Source organism: Rhinolophus sinicus, chromosome 17 (assembly GCF_057876585.1).
Source record: "Rhinolophus sinicus isolate RSI-liver-muscle chromosome 17, RSI-T2T, whole genome shotgun sequence".
In the NCBI taxonomy this organism is placed as follows: domain Eukaryota; kingdom Metazoa; phylum Chordata; class Mammalia; order Chiroptera; family Rhinolophidae; genus Rhinolophus; species Rhinolophus sinicus.
This window is the reverse complement of record NC_142517.1, coordinates 44291933-44316282: the sequence shown is the minus strand read 5'-3', so window position 1 is coordinate 44316282 and position 24350 is coordinate 44291933. Positions and strand designations below refer to the sequence as shown.

The following is a 24350-nucleotide window of genomic DNA, read 5'->3' as shown; positions in this document are numbered from 1 at the left end:
AGATTGGAAGATCACATACTGGCTCTTAAATGCTTTGAGTTAGAAATGACATACATTATTTTCTTTTCCAGCCAAAGCTAGTCCTGTGGGCTAATCTAACTGCAAGTATATAAGGAAACGTGGAGGAGCACATGTGCATTTGGTGAGCAGTGTGTACTTCTGCCATGGATGCTTTTCCATGCATGAGTCATTATTATGGAGGTGCAAAATAGCTTGAACTTTAGTATGACTTATGAGGATAAACTCAGAGTAACTACATAAAACCAGCCATCTTTCAGTGGCTTTTAAGTACCAACCACACAAATTATGAAGAAAAATAAAAAATTTTAAAAAGATGAAATAATTAAGACTGCTTTTAAAATCAGTTTTAGAATTCTGTGGACAATGAAGCTACTAAATACAAGAAAATTTGGTGAAGATTTGGTACTGTAGGTTTGGCCATTGCTTCAAAAATTGGTATCTAAGCTGAAACACTTGACCTTTTTGAACTATACATTGAAGGACACTTTTCATATGGTCAAAATATGTACCCAAACAAATATAACATATTATGTTGAAGACAAATATTGATCTAGCTTTTCATTGATTTTTGTTTACTATTGTTTACATTGAGAATATTTGTGGTCATGTTTATTTGCGAAGTGCAAACAAAAATATTTTCAACGAGATGTGTGTTTTTAGTGAATAGAATAGCAACTGAAAAAATTAATAAATGGGATGAAATCTATCATATAGAAAGCTACGGGGGTGCTTATCTCCTCAATTTGTTCACTCATATTGCATTCTTTACTGAGAACATTTTATCTGAAAAATTTTACCTCTTTAATTAGTATGTTTAACAGGGTGGTAAAAATGATAAACTGTGAATGTTTTCACTGAAAACAATAGCACTGCTTCAATGAAAAATGAATTTTGAAGGTATGTGAAGAAAAATCTCAAGGATCATAAATCATTTGATTTTTAAATTGACATGTGATAAAAAGTATAACATTATTGGTAAAATCTCCCCTTTTTATTGAAAATGTCTTTTGACAAGTAATCTCCAAATTGTGAAATATACTGACCCTGGATTAGGGCAACTATCAGTCTTTCTTATTTCACTAGTGATTTGTTCTCACAGAATGTCTGACACCAGCCTCAAATTTCTGGTTGCACTCTATTTTTTCTTTTTTGTAGCTACATTCTGACTGTTTCCTCTTGACGATTTCTCTTCATAGCTTGTAATGTAGTAAAAACAAACATACAAACAAACCTCTTGGCCACTCTATACACCTGTTTATGGGATTCTGGGGTCTCCAAAATATTGTTAGTTCAGTAGAATACAGGAAATTGACAAGAAATTTAAAACATGTTGGTAGGAGCTCATCTAAATCCAATTTTGCAAAATTGATGTGTCCACTCCTATAGCATTTTGTCCATTTATCACCAGACATGATTTTACTCATTTTTCCCTGGCAATAACTAATTTAAAACATTTTTGTATATTCAAACCAATATAAAGTAGGATGCAAGAGTTCTAATGTTTTTATTCTGGAGCTCCCTATTGGGTTGGCCAAGACTGTCAGATCTGCATTGTTATTTGAAGGCTTTTCCTGCCCACTTGATTTCCTGCCCAATCGGTTCATTTTCTTTGACTTTCATAGACTTCACCCTCCAGTGACCCTCTTGTACTCCTACTATTACGTTAGTGTCTGCTTAAGGAGCTGAAGTGATGGCAGTAAGGCACCCGCAATGAAGACTGGGGGACTGGGTCATTCACCATTTGGTTGGCAATGACAGCCCCATCCCAGGTGGAAGGTGAGGCAAAGGCAGCTTCTATCACAAGATGGCAGCTCAGTTGCTAATGCTTTCCCCAGAGGAGGAAAACACCTTCGTTGGTATAATAATTCAAGCTTTTGAAAAGTTCTATGGTGGTGGTGGGCAGACAATGCATGCAAGGACGTGAAATTGGATGGCTGATATCAAGTTGCATTGAGGTCCTAAGGTACAGAGGGATAATGAAATCTTGTAGGTATTTAACAAACACTTGACAAACAGGTGTAAAGGTCACAGGGCCTCTTTGAGAACTATAAAGGGCCTTTATTTCCTGCATTATGAGAATAGAAATGGCTGAAAACCATACTCAGGATTTAATAGTTTGAGTCACTAAGCTTCAAAGGCAATTGACTGCTCAACTAAGGCAGGACTGCTCTGCCAAGGTCAGGGCTGTGATTGGGAAACTTGGGTCCCTGACACATGGGATGAGGACATTTGTGTGGATAACCCCAAAGATTTTGAGTCCCTAGACTCCTCTGACCCTCCGAGCCTGCAGAGATGGTCCTCTCTGTTAAGAGCTGGCACTTCCATCTCCTATTCCCCATGGAGGAAAACACCACAGAGGCCTCTCCTTTGCAAGACAACAGAGGGGACCTCAAGATCTGCTTCCTCTCCTGACTAAGCCAAAGTATATAACTCATCAAGGAACTGCTGGACTTCACATGGGAAGAAAGATACCATACCCCAATGGAGCTGCAAAATTCATCAGCATGTACTGACAGGAGCCAGGGAAGGTTCTTGATCAAAGGGGCTAAAATTTAAGACTTGATAAGGAAGAGGTCACTCTCTTGGGATATGAGATTTAACATCCTGACAAGGACCTCAGATGATGGTGCAAACTCATTGCTATGGTGACATTTAGAAGCTTGAGGAAGGCAATGGCCATGATAAACGAAGTTGAAATGCTTAAATTACCATGGCGGATGGTGGATGAAAGGATTAAAAGGCTTAAAGATTGGGCATGCCAGAATTATTGTATTTTATCCATGTCTTTATTAGGCATTTATTATTTATCTTCTTAATGAGCATGTAAGTACCCAGCACTCAGGGATATTGTTTGTCTTGTCCTGTGCTCTATCCCCAGCACTAAGAACAGTGTCTGAAACATAGCTGACTTCAATTAATATTTGTCAAATGAATAAATATATATGAATAAGGTGACAGATTCCCCTAAAGTAACAGCAACCTTCTTGGAAGCGAGTCAGCAGGCCTTTTTCTATTCATAGCTTTCCAGCTGAAACTTCAACCATGGATATATTTTTATTACCTGTGGCGGTTGTTTTCCAAGTCCCTGTTTCATTAAACAAAGGGAGAGTGGCATTGCCTTGTTCAAAAAGAAAAATTAATTTGACAGTCAAGGCCATGGAGAGGTTATAATAAATCACAAGCATTTCCATCAACTTCAAGTACACTCTCCTTTTAAGTGCAACATGCTGACTGACGTTCAAGAATACTAACCCAGGAATGGCATATTCTTCAATAGCTTGGAAAATACTAATAGAAGATGGTGCCATTTGATAGGTATTTTTAAAGCTAACATTTAAACTTGAAAATAGTTTATATTTTTGTCATATATTTATAAGCTCATAAAATTTTGTATTTGGATATAACCTCAGATATCATCTAATCCAGTGTGCTTGTATTGTAAATAAGAAAGATGATGCCCAAAGCTATTAAGCGATTTATCCACAGTCATTTAGGAAATGATTGTTACAATCATGACAACTATCTAGGTTTCCTGATTTCTAGTCCAGTTCTTCCCTTTGACACTTAAATGACTTTCACTGTAGTTGTCACCAGTTGACCCAGGGAGTAATTAGTACTTCACAACAACACCCCCTTCTCTGAGCCCCTACCTCTCTGACCAGAGATGATGAATCTAAGAGTGGACATTTGACCCATTCTTGTCCAAGTAAATTCTGTCTCAAGGGTTTTAAAATTTGGAACAGAAAGATAGAGCCTGAGATGCAGTCTTCTTTGATGGTGGAAATTGTAAGCTGTCAGGCTTAAGAACTATTGGTATCCAAGTCTCCCTACTTGTGAGAAACAAGGCTGCAGTGAAACAGAGTAAAGTCTATTTGCCCTAGGAGAGAAAGAGATCCTAAAGAGAAAAAGAGATTCTGGGTAACATCTGAGTCTTTGCTTCTAAGAGCCCAGCTGCCTTTGCCATAGATGGGGTATTAGGCAATCTGTAGGATCCTTCCATGCCTTCTGCCCAAATCAGTTTTAGTTGTTTTTCTGTTATTGCCACCAAGAATACACATATTGAATAACTACAGGGTTTATAGCAATATTCTAAGTTTCCAAGGAGAGGCAAATCAATACTGAGACGCTACCATGTGTCAGGTACTAGATATATATTATTTTTTATCCTAACAATCCTATAAAGCTGTTCTTATGCTCTCCATGTTTCAGACTAGGGAACTGAGATTCAGAAGGAATCCATGCTAGGTTAGAAGGCTAGTAAGTATCTGTAGATCTGTAGAGAGAACTGGAATGCAGATGATCAAATCCTGAAGCCTGTACTCCTTTCAACAAGTCATATTGTCTTAAATTCTGTGTGATTTGTTTTGTTACTCAGAGTGAGGTATAGAGATCAGCAGTGCTGGCATTACCTCGGAGCTTGTTAGAAACACAGAATCACGGTCCTGACTTCAGGCCTATTGAGACCGTATCTGCATTTTAACAAGATCCCCAGGTGATTTGTACATATGTTAGAGTTTGAGAAGCTCTGTAGAAACCAAGACTGTGGTGTCAGAGAGACTTAAACTGAGTACTTTTAAACTACATCTTAACATTTCAGAATCATTTTCCTCACCTGTAAAATGGATAAATTAACACCTACCTCACTGGAGTTGTGAGGATTAGATGAGACAGGGTATGAAAGCCACTACTGGCACAGTAGGCTCTTATTACAAGTTAGTGTACTTCCTCTCCAATATTGAAGAAATATATCATTCTTCCCATTATTACATAGCACTGATACATACACAAAATGGTGCAGATAAGACTATATGGATACATAATGAATGGATATTTCTCCCAAACAGAATAGTGACTGCAGGGGTGAAGGGTCAGGAAGTAGGATTTGGCTTTCTTTGTCATAACGGGTGTGCAACATTGAGTTTACATTAGTGATGTCACTGGCAAAGAAATAGTCAGAAGCTAACTGGCCTGAATAAGGGAGATGTGTTATTAAAGCAAAAATAAATAAATAAATAAATAACTCCAGTATTTTTTTTAAGAATTGACAGAGGTTGTGAGAGGGAAAAGGATATTAAGTCAGAAAAGAAATATGGAGTTTTTAAGAAAGTAGCTAATTATTTCCACTGTTTGCAGATCTTAAGACCTAAATTGGATACTCTGATAATCGCAGGTTACAGAAAAGGAATATGATTGCTATCATCCTAAAAGTATTCATTTTCTCTCTTTTACATCGCCCACAAGAAGGAATGTAACCATTTTAGTAATAGTACAGGAAGATAATAAAGTTATTTTAAATGCTTGAGGATAATGAGACTATGGTAATTTTTCTATATGCCAGCAATAATTATTTGAAGGAAAATAGATTGCATTCACTAAAGCAAAAAAGCATATTTTATGTATTTTAATAATAGTAATAGTATTTGTACCTTGATGAAGAAAATCACGAAATTGTATTGGAGGACAAAGAAGTCTTGAATCATTGTAGAGTGTCTGGAAAAGAGAATATTGTAAATTTTTAACTTCTCCCCAAATTAATTTATGGGTTTGATTGCAATTCAGATTAAAAGCCCAATGGGAGTTTTTCTTGGGGAATTTGACAGTGTGATTCTAATCAGGAAGTATAAACAGCAAAGAACAGGCAAGAACTTAGAGTAATGAGATACACATTTTTATTTTTACCAAAATAATCTGTATACAGAGGGTACCAAAAAATGTATATGCATTTTAAGATAACTGTTAAATTGTAATAATATCTACCAAAAACAAAAGATGAATACAAGTCACGTGTGACTTCTGCACTTACAAGAGGTGCTCAAAGTGGTTACCATCAGCGTCCAGACACTTCTGATTATGGCGAACAACTTGCTTGAGCAACGCTGACCAAAGTGTCCACTTGTATACATTTTTTGGCACCCCTGGTATATAGTTTACAGAATTTAGAATGGGGGGAGTCTTATATTAGTTACCTTTGCATAACAAATTACCCAAAATTTAATAGCTTAACACAGCATTCATTATCTCACATGATGTGATTGATAATGTTATGTCAGCTTGACCAGATCACAAGATGCTCACATATCTGGTTAAACATTATCTCAGGTTTCTGTGAGGGTGTTTCTAGAGAGAATAGCAGATGGATATTGGTAGAATAAAGGAGATTCCACTTGCCAATGTGGGGGGGCCTCATCCAATCCTTCAAGGATTGGAGACTAGAACAAAAATGTGGAGGAAGGGATGATTCTCTCTCTACCTGACTGGGTGAGCTGGCGTATCCATTTTCTCTTGCCCTTGATTCCTGGTTTTAGAGTTCTTTCTCCTGGAGGAAAATGTTAATCTGCAGATTCAAGACTTTAAAAAAGCTTCCTCTTTATTCCCTGGCCACTTTACACTGTGTAATTTAATTGTTGAAGAAATTGGGTCATTTGTTCTCTAGTCTGGATTTTTGTTGAGTGCATCTCCATAGTGTAGTTTAACATGTTTCTCTACCCTCCGTATTTCTTGCAAGCTGGCAGTTGAATCTACAGGTGTGATTAGAAGTTGAAGGTTGGGTGGTCTAGGACAGTTTTTTAACTTCAGACTCGAGAGCTCACTCTTGTCGTGTCCTCAGTAGTGTTCACTAGGTGCTGGCTTCCTTTCTGAGATCTCCTTCCCCTCTTCTATTCTGGTTCTTCTGTTTGCTGTTTTACTACTCTGCACCATTTTGATTCTATTGCTGGCATTTTCTCCTCAGTTTGGAAGTGGAGTTTGGGTTGGTTAGCCTGAGAGTTTATGGGCCCCTAACTAAGTTAGTCCCTTCAGAACTCATCACATACCCACCCATCCATCTGCTCTTGGAATGTGCAAAGCTCCTCTGAGTTTCAGCTACTGTTCCCAAATTTGCCCACTGAGCCTTCCAGGGAGTCCCTGTCTGGTACTTGGGTATTTTCAGTCTGTTGCCCTGTTGTTTTTCTCTGCTTTCTCTTGCTGATGTCACACAGCTCTCGTAGCTCTTGGAGGTTTGTCCCTATCACCACTTAATATTTTGGGGTGTGGAGACACTTCATTGGACTAGCTGTCTATAAACTTTTGGTTTTGCTACTTACTGTGTCTACTTTTTTAATCAGGGAAATTCAGGGGGGTTAAAAAATCATGCCACTGCTGTTCCCATCTTTCTATGATTCCTCTACATTTTACTTTTTAAGTTAAAAATGTTAAAATGTTATTAAGATGCTTGAGAGGTTATTTTGCTTGATTTATTTGTTGCATTGTATTGCTTTGATTGCAAACTAAGGATTGTGTTGAAGAGCAGAGTTGGCATGAGAGACAGAATTTTGGACGCTTACTCTGATGATTTAAAGAAGTCAATTTGGAAGACGTCAGGTGCCGTGGCCTGGGTATAAGAGTAAAGGATGTAGAGTCTCAAAGGATGACACATATTTACATTCCAGGCAGGATCTGACCTGACAAATTGTATCAGTCCATGGAGAGGGATGAGGGCTTCTCCTTTTTCTGATTTTGGGTACAGAATGAAGATGTCTGACTTACATTCCCCAAATGCTCAAGCCGTGACACCAAAAGTGTGTTAGAATCATCTTCTTGGTAAATAAACTAATATAAAATGTAGATTTTTCTCAGTATGGGATCTAGCATAATGAAAAATAATGGTCTTTGTTTTAATATGAGAGTTTCCTCCTGATAAATTCAGATAGTTTCCCATATACTAGTGACATTAAAGAGACAACATTTCTATGAAGTACAATTGTCAAGTATTATAATCCCTATTCTAAATGGGAGGAAAGAGAAACACTTCATTAATCCATTTATTCAATCAACCATGGTGGTACAAATATACTAGTTAGCTATGCCATATAAGGTCATAAAACTTAAAAGTATAAAAAATTCTGTTAAAAAATAATTGAAACTAGTCTCAATGTTGAGATCTTGTTCTTCCTAAGGACGGAAAACTTAATTTAGCCAATTCTGCATGCACTGCTGTTACCCACAAATCTCTCCTGTCCCAAATCACTTCTGGTTAAATGTAATCACTTTATCATGATATGACTCTCCCTTGTTCTTTCGAGGGTAGCCTCTTTGCAGGGGGTAGGGTAGGGTAGATGGCAAGAGAGATATTTGGTTCTCAGATGCAAACACCCTTGGGTTTGGCCTCAGAAGTTGATGTCCCCTTTTCCATCGCTTTTGGATCACTGACCTATGCACTCAGCTGTCCTTCCTTATTCTGACCTCTAGGCCCTTCAGCCCTCTGCAGTCCTCTCTCTCAGCCTCTTTGAATGGTCTGTAATGCCATAAATACTAAATCAAGAACACGTTTGGGCATATTCCTGTGGTTCTTCATGCCCAAATACGTCATGCTAACATGCTGCTCTCTGTTGGCTTATTAAAGAGAAACCCTAGGACCTTGGTTGCTTTTCAGGTCCCCACCTCCCCAGGAATAGAGAACTCAGATCTCCTGTGTCTTCAGGTCTTAAAACACATCTGGGGGTTCTGTTATTTCTATCTCCATAGCTTCTTTCAAGCTAATCCCAGGGACTGGGTGTGAGGGGAAGTACAAGCTTTTTGGGGGAGATATGCACCAATACCTCTTGGGTGAGAAAATGGTTCCCCTATGTTTGTGGCAGATTACATTACTGTTTACAATTGGCCATCCCTACCACCCTCTTGTAAGATTATAATCCATGCCCACTGCCATGTAATTTGCCTGTAGAAGCAGTAGACTTCTTCTCCATTGACTTGGGCTTTAACCATATGAAAGGCTTTGGCCAATGGGATTTGAGTGGACGTGTCATAACACATTGGAGAAGCAACTTTAAGAGGCTCACACATTTCTCCCAGCTCTCTGGCTCTTCCCATTTGTCATGAGAATTGGCAAGTCCCACTTAGGGGCTGCTTCTTCAGCTTGGGACCTGGAATAAGAAGACCCATGGAACTGCTCCACAGCATGTAATACAAGCAAGAAATAAACCTTTGTGGCCATAAGCCATTGAGATTTTGGTGTTGTGTATTTTTACAGCAAAACTAATACATTTTTTTTTTGTGGTTGAATTTCTTTTTTCTTTCAGCTCTGCAGGAGCTGAAACTCATGAAATACAGCTATTTTAAACCAAAACCTATGACTTATGAGACTGTTGTCACTGTCATGAGCTTCAAATGTCTATTAAGCAATCTTCTGAGAAATGCCTTCTTATTTCTCCCTGAAGCAGGGAAAGAAATGTGCTAGCAGTCCGGGAAGAGTATAAGATTAGGGGTAGAGGACATGGAAACGTATGTGTGTGTGTAGAGCTATAGGGTGGAATACCTCAGTTAATGTTTCAGATTTTTACTCTGACATACAAAACTGCATAAAACAATGAAATACAAAATTTGAAAATTCCAAGACATGAATCTTTCCTGCACTCAAGGAGTTTATAGGACAGATGAGTCATCTATTTAAGTAAGTATAATATGAGGCAATACATAATAGGTGTGTCTGCAAGGTGTGCAGAGAAAGTGCTATGGAAGCTCATCAAAGAAGAGGCCTAAAAGGATAGGTAGAATTTGGAAATGCAGGGATGGGTGGGGAAGCATTTTGCACTCAAGCTGTAGATTAATCTAAATCACATAGGCAGGAAAGTGAGTGGTTTGAGTGGGGCCCAGTAAGTAAACATGAGTGATTCTGTTTTGTTTACTGTTTAGGAGACTGATGGGAAGTTGGGTTGGAAAGGTAAGCCAAGGCTCAGTTGTGGTCCTAGCTAAAGAGTGTGGACTGTGAAGTGGCTAAAGACCATACAGAAAAAGGGCTGAAGAGTGGATTTCAGCAGCATTTATTATTTAAAAAACAATGTGGCCATTTATAATTTTGACACATAAAGTATGTATACATAAACAGGAGAATTAATTCAGCTAAATTGTTTCCTACTTAAGCATGTTGCTAAACAATCATTGTATTTATGAAATCATTTCTGGAAAACAGACCATCTGATTTGTTGGTGGTGGCATTGGATGGTGTGTTTCAGCCAAAGAAACAGCCTTAATTTCCTGCAGTAATTTGCCTACTACTAGGGCACATCTTGCTATACATAGATCTCCTTGGCATTTTAACTGATCAAAAAATAAGCACACAGTGATGTAAATGTACTTAATGACACTGAACTGTACACTTAAAATGATGAAAATGGTAAAGTTATATACATTTTACTATAATAAAAAAAAACCCCAGCGAATCTTTCTATGGGAGAATTTACAAATTAATAGAATTTTAGAGCTGGAATTTCCTCAGCTTACCTCTCAATGTCTACATTTTCAGGGTGGTGTTGACTCTGAGAGGATGTGGCATTCTAGCATTAGCCAATCTCTTCCTGGTCTTTCCTGTCTTGCAGGTGAGGCTCCAGGAGTCAGGAGAAAGTCTTCTCTGTCTTGCCCAAGTTAGTGTAAAAGATAGGGCGTGTGTGTGTGTGTGTGTGTGTGTGTGTGTGTGTGTACACGCGTCCGCGCGTTCTCTAGTGTGATTGCAGACCACTGAGCAGGCAGCCACGCTCTTCTTTCTCCATCCTGGGGAGAAGTACAGTTTAAAGATTCTGTTGCGTAGTTTAATGGCTCCTGGACATTTTGGCATCTCCATTTAGCTGGCAACCAGCAGACTGAGGGCGCGGCTGGAATGAAAAAGCTTTGGATTTCAATGACTGCAGATAAAAGTTGCAAAAGCTCTGCCCAGGTTTCTGCTCTGGATCAACTTTCCAAGGCATATGATGAACAGCTCTGAGGACCTGTCCGCTGGGATTGGCGGTGGTGCATCCTCCTTCGCATTCGTGCCTTTCTTTGTTCCTACTCCGGCCCAGGGCTCCTGAGCTCGCAGTGTCCGCACCTGCCCGGGGCGCACCCGCGCGCGGGGATGCTGGAGCCGCTGCGGCCGCCGCCGCGCTGCAGCGCCTGCTCCGCCAGGCACATGCGCAGTGGCGACGCCGGGCCGGCGCCTTCAGTCTCCTCCTCCGCCGCCTCCCGGTTCCGCAGTCACTTCCTGCAGCTGTTTCCCTGTGGGTCCGGTTGGACTGACTTTTGAGTCAGTCTTCAGCTGCTAAGAGGGCTCGGCTGGGGCCAGCTGCGAAAGTTGCGCCGAGGGAGGCGGGGTTGAGCCCGGCCAAGCCCGGCGCGCAGGGCTGACGGCGGCGGGCGTCCCGGGCGGACTCGGCACCCCGACTCCCCGCGCGTCCCAGGGGTTCCGGTAAGTGCGAGCTATCCGGAGCCTCGGGGCGTTGAGGACGATCTAGGATCCGCGGGGACTAGCGGTTCCTTTCGGCTGCGGTCTTTCCACCTGCCTTCCACGTGACAGACTTGCGCTGCTTTTATTTATCTGTTTGTTTTTAAGCCTTTCACGTGCTCCGTTTGGATCATCTAGGCGGGCAGCTGCCTTGGCCCTCTCGCTGCCCTCTCCCCCCTCCTGGGAGACAGGGGATTCCATCTTTCGTGATGGCATCCTTACGAGGTTGAGGTGCGCGAGTGTGCGCGCTCCTGTGTATGCATAGGCACATTTTAGGAATGTAAGGTATATGTGGGCGATGCTGAAGTAGCTGTAGCTTTGATTCAAATATGTAACCGGTGCCCTAGCATTAGGCACCGTCACAGCTGAAACTGGAAAACATACGCCAGTTCACCAAGGCCTCTTCGCCCCCAGATTCCTGCGTTCTTTTGAGTCTTCCTTATATGAGATACCTTGCCTCAGCTGATTATTTTTCTAGTTTTCTCTCTCTCATTCCTTCTGGCTGCTCTGAATAATGCTCACCGTCTTTTCCTCATTTCCAGAATTGCCAATTACAGACTTCCCTAGTTTGCTGAGGTGCCAGTAACCTGTTCCTTTATATTGTTCTCTTTGTAGATTTCTCCAAATGAGAAAGTGATTGTCTTTAATACGGTAATGTGAAGAGTAGGCCCCAGTCCAATTATGAAACTATGCTGTAATCATTCCTTTTCTTTAAACAGGATACACCGTGAGGCTTTGATTTTCTTTATTGTCCCCTCAACTCCTTCCAAACCGGGACATTTACCACCATAAATCCTTCCTTTATGCCACTTCAAGCATCAAATTGAATGGTTTTTATGATCTGAGGAATATTTTATTTACATCAGCCATCAAGTTAGTTTCTTTTCACCTAATGCAGTAGTTGAATGGACCTGAGTCACATATGCTTTGGTTTCTCTATATTCGACCATTCATGCTTTCACTGAAAGCTTGGTTTTATTTCTTTTAGATTTATATTTGCTTGCAAGTATAGTAATTGATGTAATTGTCATGTATTCTCTTTGGGAATTGACATTATCATTTTGATTGCTGAATATTACAAGAAATAATTTTGGAATATCTAGCTATTTAAAAATCTAAAGATAAAATGCGATAATGAGTAAGTTTGTACATGGTGAGAATTTTTTCTTTAATTCAGGGGATTTTATCACCTATGGAAGGGGGCCTCTTGTACCTCTGTGCTCTGAGAAGAGCTTTTGATGGAAATCTGTAGGCAACAATGGGGGAGACACATGCTGAAATTTCCTCAAGTGGGAGTGAGCTTCCATAAAACAAGTCCAGACATGTTTAATTGTTATTGGTAGCATTTGATTTTCTGTTGATATTGCTGATTTCCTTTATCCAGATGTTTTGACACCCTCCTCCACCATTTCTCTTCTGAACTGGCAGCTCATTTATGTCAATTTGGTATCAGTGTGTTGTGTCGGTACAGGCAGAATGTGCAGTCTTTTAATATTATAAATTACTATAATTAGGTAGTTAAACTTTTTGAAAAAGTGGTCTTTGTCTCCTTAGTTTTTCCTTTTAAAAAATGTCCATATATCTGTCTTTACTTTCTGAATGTCTTTGCTTGATTTAAGTGAGAGGAATAATATAATTATAGAGAACCTGTTTTTTTAAATGTTCTAAATCTGTATTGCTTTTCTTTATGATCCCAGAGGTACATGCAGCATATTTCTGCTGAAGAATAAAATAATATTGTTTTTCTAAATGTTATGATTAAGGTGAAGTATTGTTAAATACTATGACTAATAATTTATGTACTTTGCTCTTAAGTACATTATTTCCCCATTGCACTGATATCCTCTGCTGCCCCAAGACGCTGAATTTAGTATAAAAGTTGTTACTTGATTGACATTTCAACATGTGTATATTTATTAAACATGCTAAAAGAGACTTCTGACTTTTCACAATTTATTTGGTTAATTTTAGTAAATCTGTTGTCATAAAATGTACACATTTCTATTGCAGATGGCAAATTTCAACAGCCCAAAAATATCCATATTCTGTTGACCAAGAAAAGAAGTTTTAATAGCATTGAGAGAATGGAAGGAATAGTGGATTTTGAAATAAATATTTTAATTTGGGTTAATTAGAATCATTGGAACTCAAAATGTGTATGTACTGTAGTTCATTTTGAGATACTCAGGGTTAGAAGATGCCATTGGGTGGCAGGCACGAGAAATCATGGATAAAATTAAAGAGGGATTGGAATATATTGGATCTTTTCTGAGGGAAACAGAATAGAGACTACTAGTTATTTTATAAGGAAGGGAAAGGAAATAGCTGAAAGACTGAGGAGCTGGAATTATATTGGGGCTGTGGTAGTGTGATCCAGTCCCTCATTAGACATTTGCCTGATACATTCTTTTGTACAGGTAATTTTCCTCCAGAGGGAGAGAAAATATTCTGATTTTATAGGGGACTCCTGAATATGTAGTCTAAGGCTATATGAGGTGAGGTCCTGAACTCAGGCGCCTCCAGGGAGCAGGCAAGTATCAGTGATGCAGGCAGCAGGCTAAGTGGGGACTGAGGTGGCCTGGAGAAGGCAGGCGTGGCTACGGGGACCCTGCCTTTCAGCACTAACCAGCTAATTGTTGCCCACGTGGGACCATGTGCCACATGTTACCAGGTCATTCTCTTATCAAGAGAAGCCATGAATCTCTTGATTTTTAAATGTTGAAGACTACCTCGATTTAAAAAATGAAAGCAAAACAAAACACTGAATATTCCAAATAGAGCAAGTCTGTGGCTGCATGGCCTACAGCCTATTTGCAGCCTCTGCGGTGAGGAGCTGTTGGCTCAACTATTTAAATGTTATTAGTTGATCACAAGGTACACTTTTGTTTATTTTTGTCACATGGTAACTCCGAGTGATTCCTCGAGTTCCTTGATATTTTAGCTACTTCTAGAAGTGCTTTAAGGATTCTGAGAAGTGATTCTCTTTATTTCATTCTTTTTGATATCATTTGGATGGAAAGACTAGTTTGGATGGAAAGGAGACATTTGATAAGGTCTTTAGCTGGTGGAATTTTTGTCTATGCATGATTATCAAGAGTGTTTAATTGTAAGTATGCCTGAGGGAAGGGGTCTGGACTGGGTGACCTTTGATGTCCATTTCAGCCATGTGACTTTTAGATTTAATTAGTTATGGATGCAGTGCTATTAATGTTCATGGGCCAGAGGGACCACAGTTGGAGCTGTGCCAAGAAAAATAGAACCAAATCTATAAAACTGTTCTCCGTGGAAGAGCATTGTGTCGATGTGCGTTAACAGACAGGGGAAGTCTGCTAGATGAGGCAAAAAGACAAAAGTCCCGAAGATGGTTTGGAGAAGTAGAGAAAGGGGTCAGGTGGTGTGATCATTTACATGTGGTATTGCCGAGGTCACATTTTAAAGTGAGTATGTTTTTGCTCTTGATTCAGATTTGAACACCTGACTTCTGCTCGCCCACTGGATTATGCCCAGGGCTTTCATACCCAATGATCCTCTTGCAACACGCCGGGCTTCCTCTGCCTAAGCGGCCCTCATCGTCTCCTCCTATGTCAGTGGCCGCCAGGTCTACAGGAACCTTGCAGCATCTGCCGCAGAAGCCTTTTGGGCAGGAGGCTTCCTTACCTCTGGCAGGAGAAGAAGAGTTATCTAAGGGAGGGGAGCAAGACTCTGCCCTGGAGGAGCTATGTAAGCCCCTGTACTGCAAGCTCTGCAATGTCACCTTGAACTCAGCGCAGCAAGCCCAGGCTCATTATCAGGTAAGGGAAGAAAAGAAGAGTAGGCATTTAGTGGGAGAACATTTCCGAGTTGTCTCTCCAGACATGACTGATTGTGCCTGGAGTAATCAAGGTGGCTTAGTGAACAACTAAGTATTCGTTTGTTTGATTAAAAGTGTAATGTTCCTACTTTTAAAGAAAGCATCACTTTTTATAGAATGGGGTCTTAACCTTCTGTACTAAGCTGGGTGACATTTGATAGCTTACCTGTCATTGTAGGCAAATGTATGTCATCTGTGTTGGTGTACAAACCTGTGATCCCAAGGAGAACAGGTATTTGAAGCGTGATATACCAAACTCAGTTCAATGTCACAATTGCCTAGGAGAATTAGCCTTATAAATTCTCTTCCAGCCAATACAGCTTGCATCAGTTCAAGGTAATCGCTGTCTATGATTCTTATGCTTTTCCTTTTTGACCTCTGACTCCTTTTATATATCCTACCACTGCTAAGGACAACACAGGTATCTTTCTGCAGTGAGAATAAAATGAGGTTGGAGTATTGAGTCTTACCCTTCATTCATAAGAAGCATACTGTGATTTCTATAAGCCCGTTAGTGTGAACTGATAATTATTTCTAAGATTTAAAGCTTTCGCCTCCATTTAGAGTAGCTAGCGGAAAGGACAAATTTAAAGGGTATTCTTACCTAGGAACAAACAGAAAATTAATTTTTGGCTAGAAAAAAAGAGTACAGTATTTTTATTCTAGCTTGTTTGTTTAAAATAATATAATTCATTTTTTGGAGAAAAGAGACCTGAGAAGCAATCGAGGCCAAACACCACTGAGTGAAAGTTTTTCTTCTGGGTCATCATTGATTTGACTGTTCATTTTCTCCGTGAATGTCTATGGTAATAAGTCAGTATGGTAGAAAGATGACTTGCACAGATATTTCTTCTATTATACCATTCTTTCTCCAACTTCAAGTTTTTATTTACTCTGGGTATAAGTCTTTTCTGTTTTGTTTTGATCCTAAAGGCTGATATTGTGTCACTTTGTGACTGTACATCAGAAGTATTTTGATGGTGTATTGTTTTCTCTGGGATTTAGGGGAACATACTGCTTCCCTGGAGTTCCTTTTGTTTGGGTTTGTTTTGCCCTCAGGTACAGAGTTGAGTTAATTATAGCTCTCTGATCTTGGCACATGTCACCATTGGTTCATAAAGGCATCTTCTGGTTTTGTTATTACATTTTTTCGCCGTTTCCCCAACCCCCACTCTCATTCCCTCTGTGTACCACTTCCTACCACAATGGTTGGATACCGGGTTTTCTTTTGCCTGTTTTACCATTTGAGTGGAGTGTTAGGATGATCCATCTCAAACCCAGAACTTAGTGCTAGCTTTCCTCTTCCTTTATTCTTATGGAATGTTCAGTTGTATAGCCAAAACTCACTTAGAAAAATCAAACGGGTTTTAAAGTTTTGATTTTTAGTTATATATAAGCCCCTAATAGATCATTAACTTGGAAGCAACTCCACTTGTGTGCCCTTTAAAGAAGAGTTGTCTGCTTTTATGAGGGAAGACTCTTTTTATGATGGAAGGGCATTGTGTAATTTTAATATATGTGCATGGATTATACCTGGACCTCCTGCCTTTTTTCCCCCCTCTAATATAGATTTGTGTCTCTAGACAGTGATGGATGCTTCTGGTTACGCGTAGAAAGAATTCAGTTTGAGCAGGGTCATTGGAGTATAAGGCTTAAAGCATATTAAGAAACAGAATCAACATTTTTTTAGGTTTTTTATTCTACATTTGTGTGTGTGCTCTTAACTTTTGAGTTGACAAGATTATTAATTATACTTAATTTCAACTCCATCAGTCATACAGAGTGAATACATAAATTAGAAAATATAAGAAAAGGGAAATAAAATTTTTATAAACTTCTCCATAATCAGAATTATTAAGTAGAAAAATTGGAGGAGAAGGGACAGTCTGTCGTAGGGGACAATTTAAGCAGCTAAGAATGAGGGTAAAGATAGAGTAAAGAAGTAGCCAGTGGGTATTAAGAAAGTAGAATCTAATAGAAAGTAAAAAGTTTGGGTGTAATAATTGCTTGTTTCTAAGAGCTTAGAAGCAAAGATTTGAATGAAACCAATACTATTAGTAATTCTTAAAGAGGGAGAAGTATTTTTATAGAGAGACCACGCAAGCGGTTAATGTATACAAGTATAGGGCAATTCCATTATGAAAGCAGAGAAGAAAGCTAATCTTAGAAGTGAAGTCTGGATTTTTACAAGATAGAAATGGTCAAGATGAGAGAATGTGGCGCAAAGGATCAGAAAAATAGACAATCAGAGCATGGATATAACGTAGAGGTGGAAGAACCAACATGGAAAGAAAGCATAGAAATGTTAGCCTGAAATGTGTGTCAAAGAGTACATAAAGAGGCAGTGATTCTTAAAGAAGTCCCTGTAACATTCCTTGTAATACTGGTTTGGAGGTGATGAACTCCTTCAGCTTTGTCTTGTCTGGGAAGCTCTTTATCTATCCTTCGATTCTAAATGATAGCTTTACTGGGTAGAATAATCTTGGTTGTAGGTTCTGGCTTTTCACCACTTTGAATATTATGTGCCAATCCCTCTGGCCTGTAAAGTTTGTGTTGAGAAATCAGCTGCCAGTCCATGGGAGCTCCCTTGTAGGTAACTAACTGCTTTTCTCTTGCTGCTTTGTCTTTAACCTTTGGCATTTTAATTATGATGTGTCTTGGTGTGGGTCTGTTTGGTTTCATCTTATTTGGGACTTTCTGCTCTTCTTGGACTTGTACGTGTGTTTCTTTTGCCGGGTTAGGAAAGTTTTCAGTCATTATTTCTTCAAATAGGTTTTGACATCCTTGCTCTCTCTCTTCTCCTTCTGGTACTCCATGATGTGAATGTTGTTATGCTTGATGTTGTCCCTGAGGTCCCTTCAACTATCCTCATTTTTTTGGATTCTTTTTTCTTTTTTGGTCTTCTGATTAGGTGTTTTCCACCACCTTCTCTTCCAAATTGCTGATTCAGTCCTCTGCTTCATCTAATGTGCTGTTGATTCCCTCTAATATAGTCTTCATTTCAGTTATTGTATTCTTCATTTTTGACTGGTTCTTTTCAGAAGAAGAAAAAAAACATAAAGAAGAACATATTACAAAGAAAAACATTCTCACTGACAAAGGCAAACACATAATTAAATCAGTAAATCACCTAACACCAAAGCTAGTACAAAGGTTACAAGGTATAAAAACCTAGGAAGAGTCTGCGTAATTACCATAGTAAATAAAAACATACACACAAACACCTACAAAAGAAATAAAAAAATAATGCCAAAAGCATAAACGTGGAGGATGTGAGTAAAAATGTTAGTGATTATAGAATGTGTTCAAACTTAAATGACCATCAACTTAAAATAGACGGCTATAAACATAGCTTGGCATGTATGAAGCACATGGTAACCACAAATTAAAAATCAACAAAAGACATACAAGAAATAAAGAGAAAGGAATCCAAACACAATACTACAGAAAGCCATCAACATAAAAGAGAAGAGTGAGGAGAATAAGAAAGGAACAGAGAAGAACTACAGAAACAATCAGAAACCAATAGAATGGCAATAACTACATACCTATCAATAATTACTTTACTGTAAATGGATTAAATGCTCCAATCAAAAGATGAATGGATAAAGATATGGTACATATATACAATGGAATATTACTTAGCCATAAAAAGAGTAAAGTTTTACCATTTGCAACAACATAGATGGACCTAGAGGATATTGTGCTAAGTCAAATTAGTTGGACAGAGAAAGAGAAATACCATATGATTTCACTTATATGTGGCATCTCAAGAACAAAGTAAATGAACAAGCAAGACAGAAGCAAACTCATAGATACAGAGAACAAACTGATGGTTGCCAGGTGGGGAGAGGTTGGGGGGCTGAGTGAAAAAGGTGAAGGGATTAAGAAGTACACATTTGCAGTTACAGAATGGTCCTGGGTATGTAAAGTACAGCTTAGGAAATACAGTCAATTTCGTAAAAACGATACATGTTGTCAGGTGGGTGTAAGACTTATCTGGGGGATCGCTGTGTAAGTTATATAAATGTCTAACCACTGTGCTGTACACCTGAAACTAATATAATATTGAATGCCAATGGTAATTGAAAAAAAACATTTAAAAAAAATCAACTGAAAAAAAAAGGGCATTGATTTAAAAAGGCTGCTAAAGACAAGGGTCAGACCAGTGAGTAAGGTTTACCCAGAGCCAGGAATAGGCAGAATGGCAATGATTGCAGACTAATAAAACAAAGTGGTAGATGAGATGATGAAAGTAAAGTTTTATTTGAACTCTAAAAACCTGCTTTGTAATTTTAGTATAGAGTAATACCAAGATTGCAATTCACTATTTCAGCTATGTGTGAGATAAAATGGGTCAGTGGTAGCCTGCTTAGAAGCTAGAAACACATTCATGTGAAGTGATAAATCTCTGTGATGACATTACTGAAAATGATCGAGTTCGTTGATGCCATTGTTGAAATCGCAGTTTCAAGTTGCCTGGGGAATTGTAAACAACCCTCAGTCTGGTTTGAGCAGTGTTCCACTAGAGTCTGACTGTATCTGGTTCCAGTAATCCAGGACACACAATGAAAACTGCTCAATCAATACTTTCCTTTAAGCTCACTACCATCTTTCCACGACATCCTAACGTTCTCAAGTGGGGGCTGCCTTAGCAATACCCATGTGTGTCTGGGGTCACCACAGATTTAGTTTTAGTCCCAAGACTTTTTAAACCGGTCAGTCTGCTTCAAAATACCCTTAGCTGTTCTTTTGTTTTTAATGAGGTTACCTATTTTTGCAGTCTCAAAATTATGGCTTTAGTTGTATCTTAATTTAAAATAAAGCCTTTGGAGGAAAAACGTCTTCATTTTATTAAAATCTGCAGGGTTCAGGTTACTTAGGGCAACCCTGGCATGGAGTAACACCACGCTGTTTCAGCAGCATAAATGCCCAGAAGACGAACCACTTTAGGATGGAAGGTCATTAACAGAAATTAAAAAAGCAAAAAGCATCGATAAATTTTGCTTAGGCATCCACAATTTAAAATAAAGTCAAACAATTTATCTGCTAATTTGCATATTCATTTGAAAGAGAACTAGTTGCTCAAAGTACATTTCTGAAATTTGTTGTAAACATGGATTTCTACTTGTAGTATTTAGTAGCCAAATAACCTACCGTATTAGATTATTAGGTTGGTGCAAAAGTAATTGCGGTTTTTGCAGTTATTTTTAATCTTTTAAACCGCAGTTTTGCACCAACCTAATAGAAAGAGAGAACACATGTAAAACAAGTAGTTCTAGCGTTATGATGCTAAATGTAGGTATCTTAATTCATAATTCAGAGAGTGCAATTAGATGTTATCCCCAAATATAAGTACTGATTTTGGCATGTACATTTGAACATTGATCATTCAGGTTTGGATGGCATGATCAGCACCTCTAATCTCAGCTAGTTTTTATGTTTTCAAAATTCTCCCATCTGACAGATTTCCAAATGAACTTGCCATGGACTGAGATGGCCAAAATACACTTCATTAGGGAACAGAAGCTCTCCCTGATCCTGCCATTAGCTGGATCGCACCAGCTTTCTGCCTCCCCATCTGAGCCCTCCCCTACCTTGTTTCTTATTTCAGAAGAGTAGATATCCCTTCTCTGGACAAGGCTGATTCCTCACCCTGTACTCTGGATTTCATCACCTGTCGTCACTTCTGCTCCTTGATCAAATTAAAAGCATGCTTAAGTTTTTTTCCATATAAATAAAAATAGCAACAGCAACCTTCCCTTTACTTTTCATTCCTCTTGTTAGCAACCTTTCTTTTCTTTCTTGTCCTTAGAGTTCTGCCAGGTATAATTGTCCTCCTCAGGTCTTTGTTTCCCATTCATTCTCTCCAGCAGTCTGGTTTCCATTCTAATATTCTACTGAAATGATCTTTTTTTTAGAAAAATATCTTTGTTAAAATATAGCTAACATACAATATTATATTAGTTTCAGGGGTACACCACAGTCATTCAACATTTATGGACCTATCTACCTACAGAAGAGATCAGCATGATAAGTCCAACAACCATCTGACACTGTACCACGCTATCACAATATTACTGACCGTATTCCCTGTGCTGTACATCACATCCCCATGACTTACTTGTCTTATACCTAGAAATCTAAACCTCCTCTTCCCCTTCACCAATCTCCCCCCTTTTTAAAATTTTGCAATTGCAGTTGACATTCAGTATTGTTTTATAATAGTTTGAGGTGTACAGCATAGTGGTTAGGCATTTATGTACTTTACGTAGTAATCCCCCTGACTAGACTAGTCTAGTCCTGGCACTATACATAGTTATTACCATATTGACTGTAATCCCTATGCTTTGCTTTACATCCCTGTGACTGTTCTGTAACTACCCATCTGCATTTCTCAGTTCCTTCATCTCTTTCACCCAGCTGCCCAACCCACCTCCCCTCTGGCAACCATCAGTTTGTTGTCTGCATCTATGAGTCTGTTTCTGTTTTGTTTGTTTGTTTATTTTTGTTCGTTAGATTTCAATATAAGTGAGACCATATGGTATTTATCCTTCTCAGTCTTACTTATTTCACTCAGCATAATACCCTCTAGGTCCATGCACGTTGTTGTAAATAGTAAGATTTTATTCTTTTTTGTGACTGAGTAATATTCCATTGTGTATATGTACCATAGCTTCTTCATCCAATTGTCTATTGATGGGTGCTTGGGTTGCTTCCATATGTTGGCTATTGTAAATAGTGCTGCAATGAATGTAGGGGTGCATACATTTTTTTGAATTAGTGTTTGGATTTTTTTCAGCTAAATACCCAGAAGTGGAATTGTTGGGTCATAAGGTAGTTCTATTTTCAATTTTTTGAGGAACCTCCAAACTATTTTCCATAATGTCTGTGCCAATTTGCACTCCCACCAACAGTGCATGAGGGTTCCCTTTTCTCCCACAGCCTCACCAACACCTACTGTTTGTTGATTTATTGATGATGGCCATTCTGACAGGTGTGAGGTGCTATCTCCTTCTGGTTTTAATTCGTGTTTCTCTGATCATTAGTGACGATGAGCATCTTTTGTCTATTGGCCATGTGTATGCCCTGTTTGGAGAAATGTCCGGTCAGGTCCTCTGACCATTTTTTAAATGGATTGTTTTTTTGTTTGTTTGTTTGTTTTGGTGTTGGGTTTCGTGAGTTCTTTATAAATTTTGGATATTAACCCCTTATCAGATGTATTATTGGTGAAATATCTTCTCCCATTCAGTAGTTATCTTTCCATTTTGTTATGGTTTCCTTTGCTGTACAAAATGTTTTTAGTTTGCTGTAGTCCCATTTGTTGATTTTTTTTCTTTTGTTTCCCTTACCAAAGACAACATACCAGAAAAAATATTACTAAGGCAATGTCAGAGAGTTTGTTGCCTGTTTTCTTCTAGGTGTTCTATGGTTTTGGGTCTTACATTTAAGTCTTTAATCCATTTTGAATTTATTCTTGTATATGGTATAAAAAGATAGTCCAGTTTCATTTTTTTTGCATGTATCTGTCGTTTTCCCAACATCATTTATTGAATATACTCTCTTTACCCCATAGTATATTCTTGTCTCCTTCGTCATAGATTAAATGACCATATAGGCGTGGGTTTATTTCTGGGCTCTCTGTTCTGTTTCATTGATCTATGTGTCTGTTTTTATGCCAGTACCATGCTATTGATTACTATAGCCTTGTGGTATAGTTTGATACAGGTAGCGCAATACCTCCTGCTTTGTTCTTCTTCCTCAAGATTGCAGTGGCTATTTGGGATCTTTCATGGTTCCATATAAATTTTAGGATTATTTGTTCTGGTTCTGTTTAATATGCCATTGGTATTTTGAAAGGGATTGCAGTGAATCTACAGATTGCTTTGGGTAGTATGAAAATTTTAATGATGTTAATTCTTTCTATCCATAAACATGATAAATCCTTCCATTTATTTCTGTCTTCTTAAATTTCATTCTTCAATGTCTTATACGTTTCCAAATACAAGTCTTTTACCTCTTTGCTTAAATTTATTCCTAGGTATTTTGTTTTTTTAATGCAATTATGAATGGGATTGTTTATTTAATTTCTTTTTATGATAGTTTGTTATTGGTGTATACTAATGCAACCGATTTCTGAATAGTAATTTTATATCCTGCTACTTCACTGAATTCATTTATCAGTTCTAGTATTTTTTGGTGGAATCTTTAGTGTTCTCCCTGTATATCATGTCATCTGCAAATAATGACAGTTTTACTTCTTCCTTTCCAATTTGAATGCCTTTTATTTTTTTTTCTTGTCTGATCGCTGTGGCTAAGACTTCCAGTACTATGTGAATAAATGTGGTGAGAGTGGACATTCTTGTTTTGTTCTTGAACTTAAGCTTTTCTTTGTTGAGTATAATGTTAGTTGTGGATTTGTCATATAGAGTTGAAGTATGTTCCCTGTGTTCCCACTTTGTTCAGAGTTTTTATCATAAATGGATGCTGGATTTTTGTTATACCCTTTTTCTGCATCATTGATACGCTCGTATGGTTTTTATCCTTCATTTTGTTTAGGTGGTGTATCACGTTAATTGATTTGTGGGTATTGAATGAACTTTGCATCCCAGGAATAAATCCTCCTTGATCATGATGTATGATCTTTTAAATATATTGCTGCATTTGGTTTGCTAATATTTTGTTGAGGATTTTTGCATCAGTCTTCATCAGGTATATTGGCCTATAGTTTTATTTTTATGTAATATCTTTGTCTGGCTTTGGAATCAAGGTAATGGTGGCCTTGTAAAATGAGGTTGGGAGCTTTACATCCTCTTGAATTTTTTGGAATAGTTTGAGAAGGATAGGTGCTACTTTGTCTTTGAATGTTTGGTAAAATTCTCCTGTAAAGCCATCTGGTCCAGGACTTTTGTTTTTTGCCTACTGATTTGATTTTGTAGGTAGTAATTAGTCTGTTTAGATTTTTGGTCTCTTCTTGATTCAGTCTTAGAAGATTGTATGTTTCTAGGAATTTATCCATTTATTCCAGATTGTTGTGAAATGGTCTTTTCCAAGGGCACCTGTCATCTTACAACCAAGTCTATCTCTTTTTTACTTGACCTCTTTGTAGCATTTGCCACTAGTAATTTGCCTTTGTGAAACACTTAAAAGATATTTTACTCAAAATAATGCTGATAGAACAAATGCAAAGCTGTAATCGCATGTTCTCCCTTCCTCCCCCATTCCCTACCTTTTCTTTGTTCTCCATTC

General features: G+C 38.4%; 1 protein-coding gene across 5 annotated transcripts in view; it reads left to right on the top strand.

The window, feature by feature from the left end:
• The window catches only part of ZMAT3 (zinc finger matrin-type 3), a 47277-nt gene that overhangs the window by 5702 nt on the left and 17225 nt on the right, over nt 1-24350 (top strand). For 2 of the 5 annotated variants that reach the window (XM_019752110.3, XM_019752081.3), the window contains 2 exons: nt 72-142; nt 14716-15042. In XM_019752110.3, coding sequence (XP_019607669.1) covers nt 14773-15042 — 270 coding nt within the window. In that variant the 5' untranslated portion in view covers nt 72-142; nt 14716-14772. Of the gene's footprint in view, nt 1-71; nt 143-10992; nt 11216-14715; nt 15043-24350 lie in introns of those variants that run through there. The other 3 variants (XM_074328275.2, XM_019752131.3, XM_088794110.1) reach the window with 3 other exon arrangements.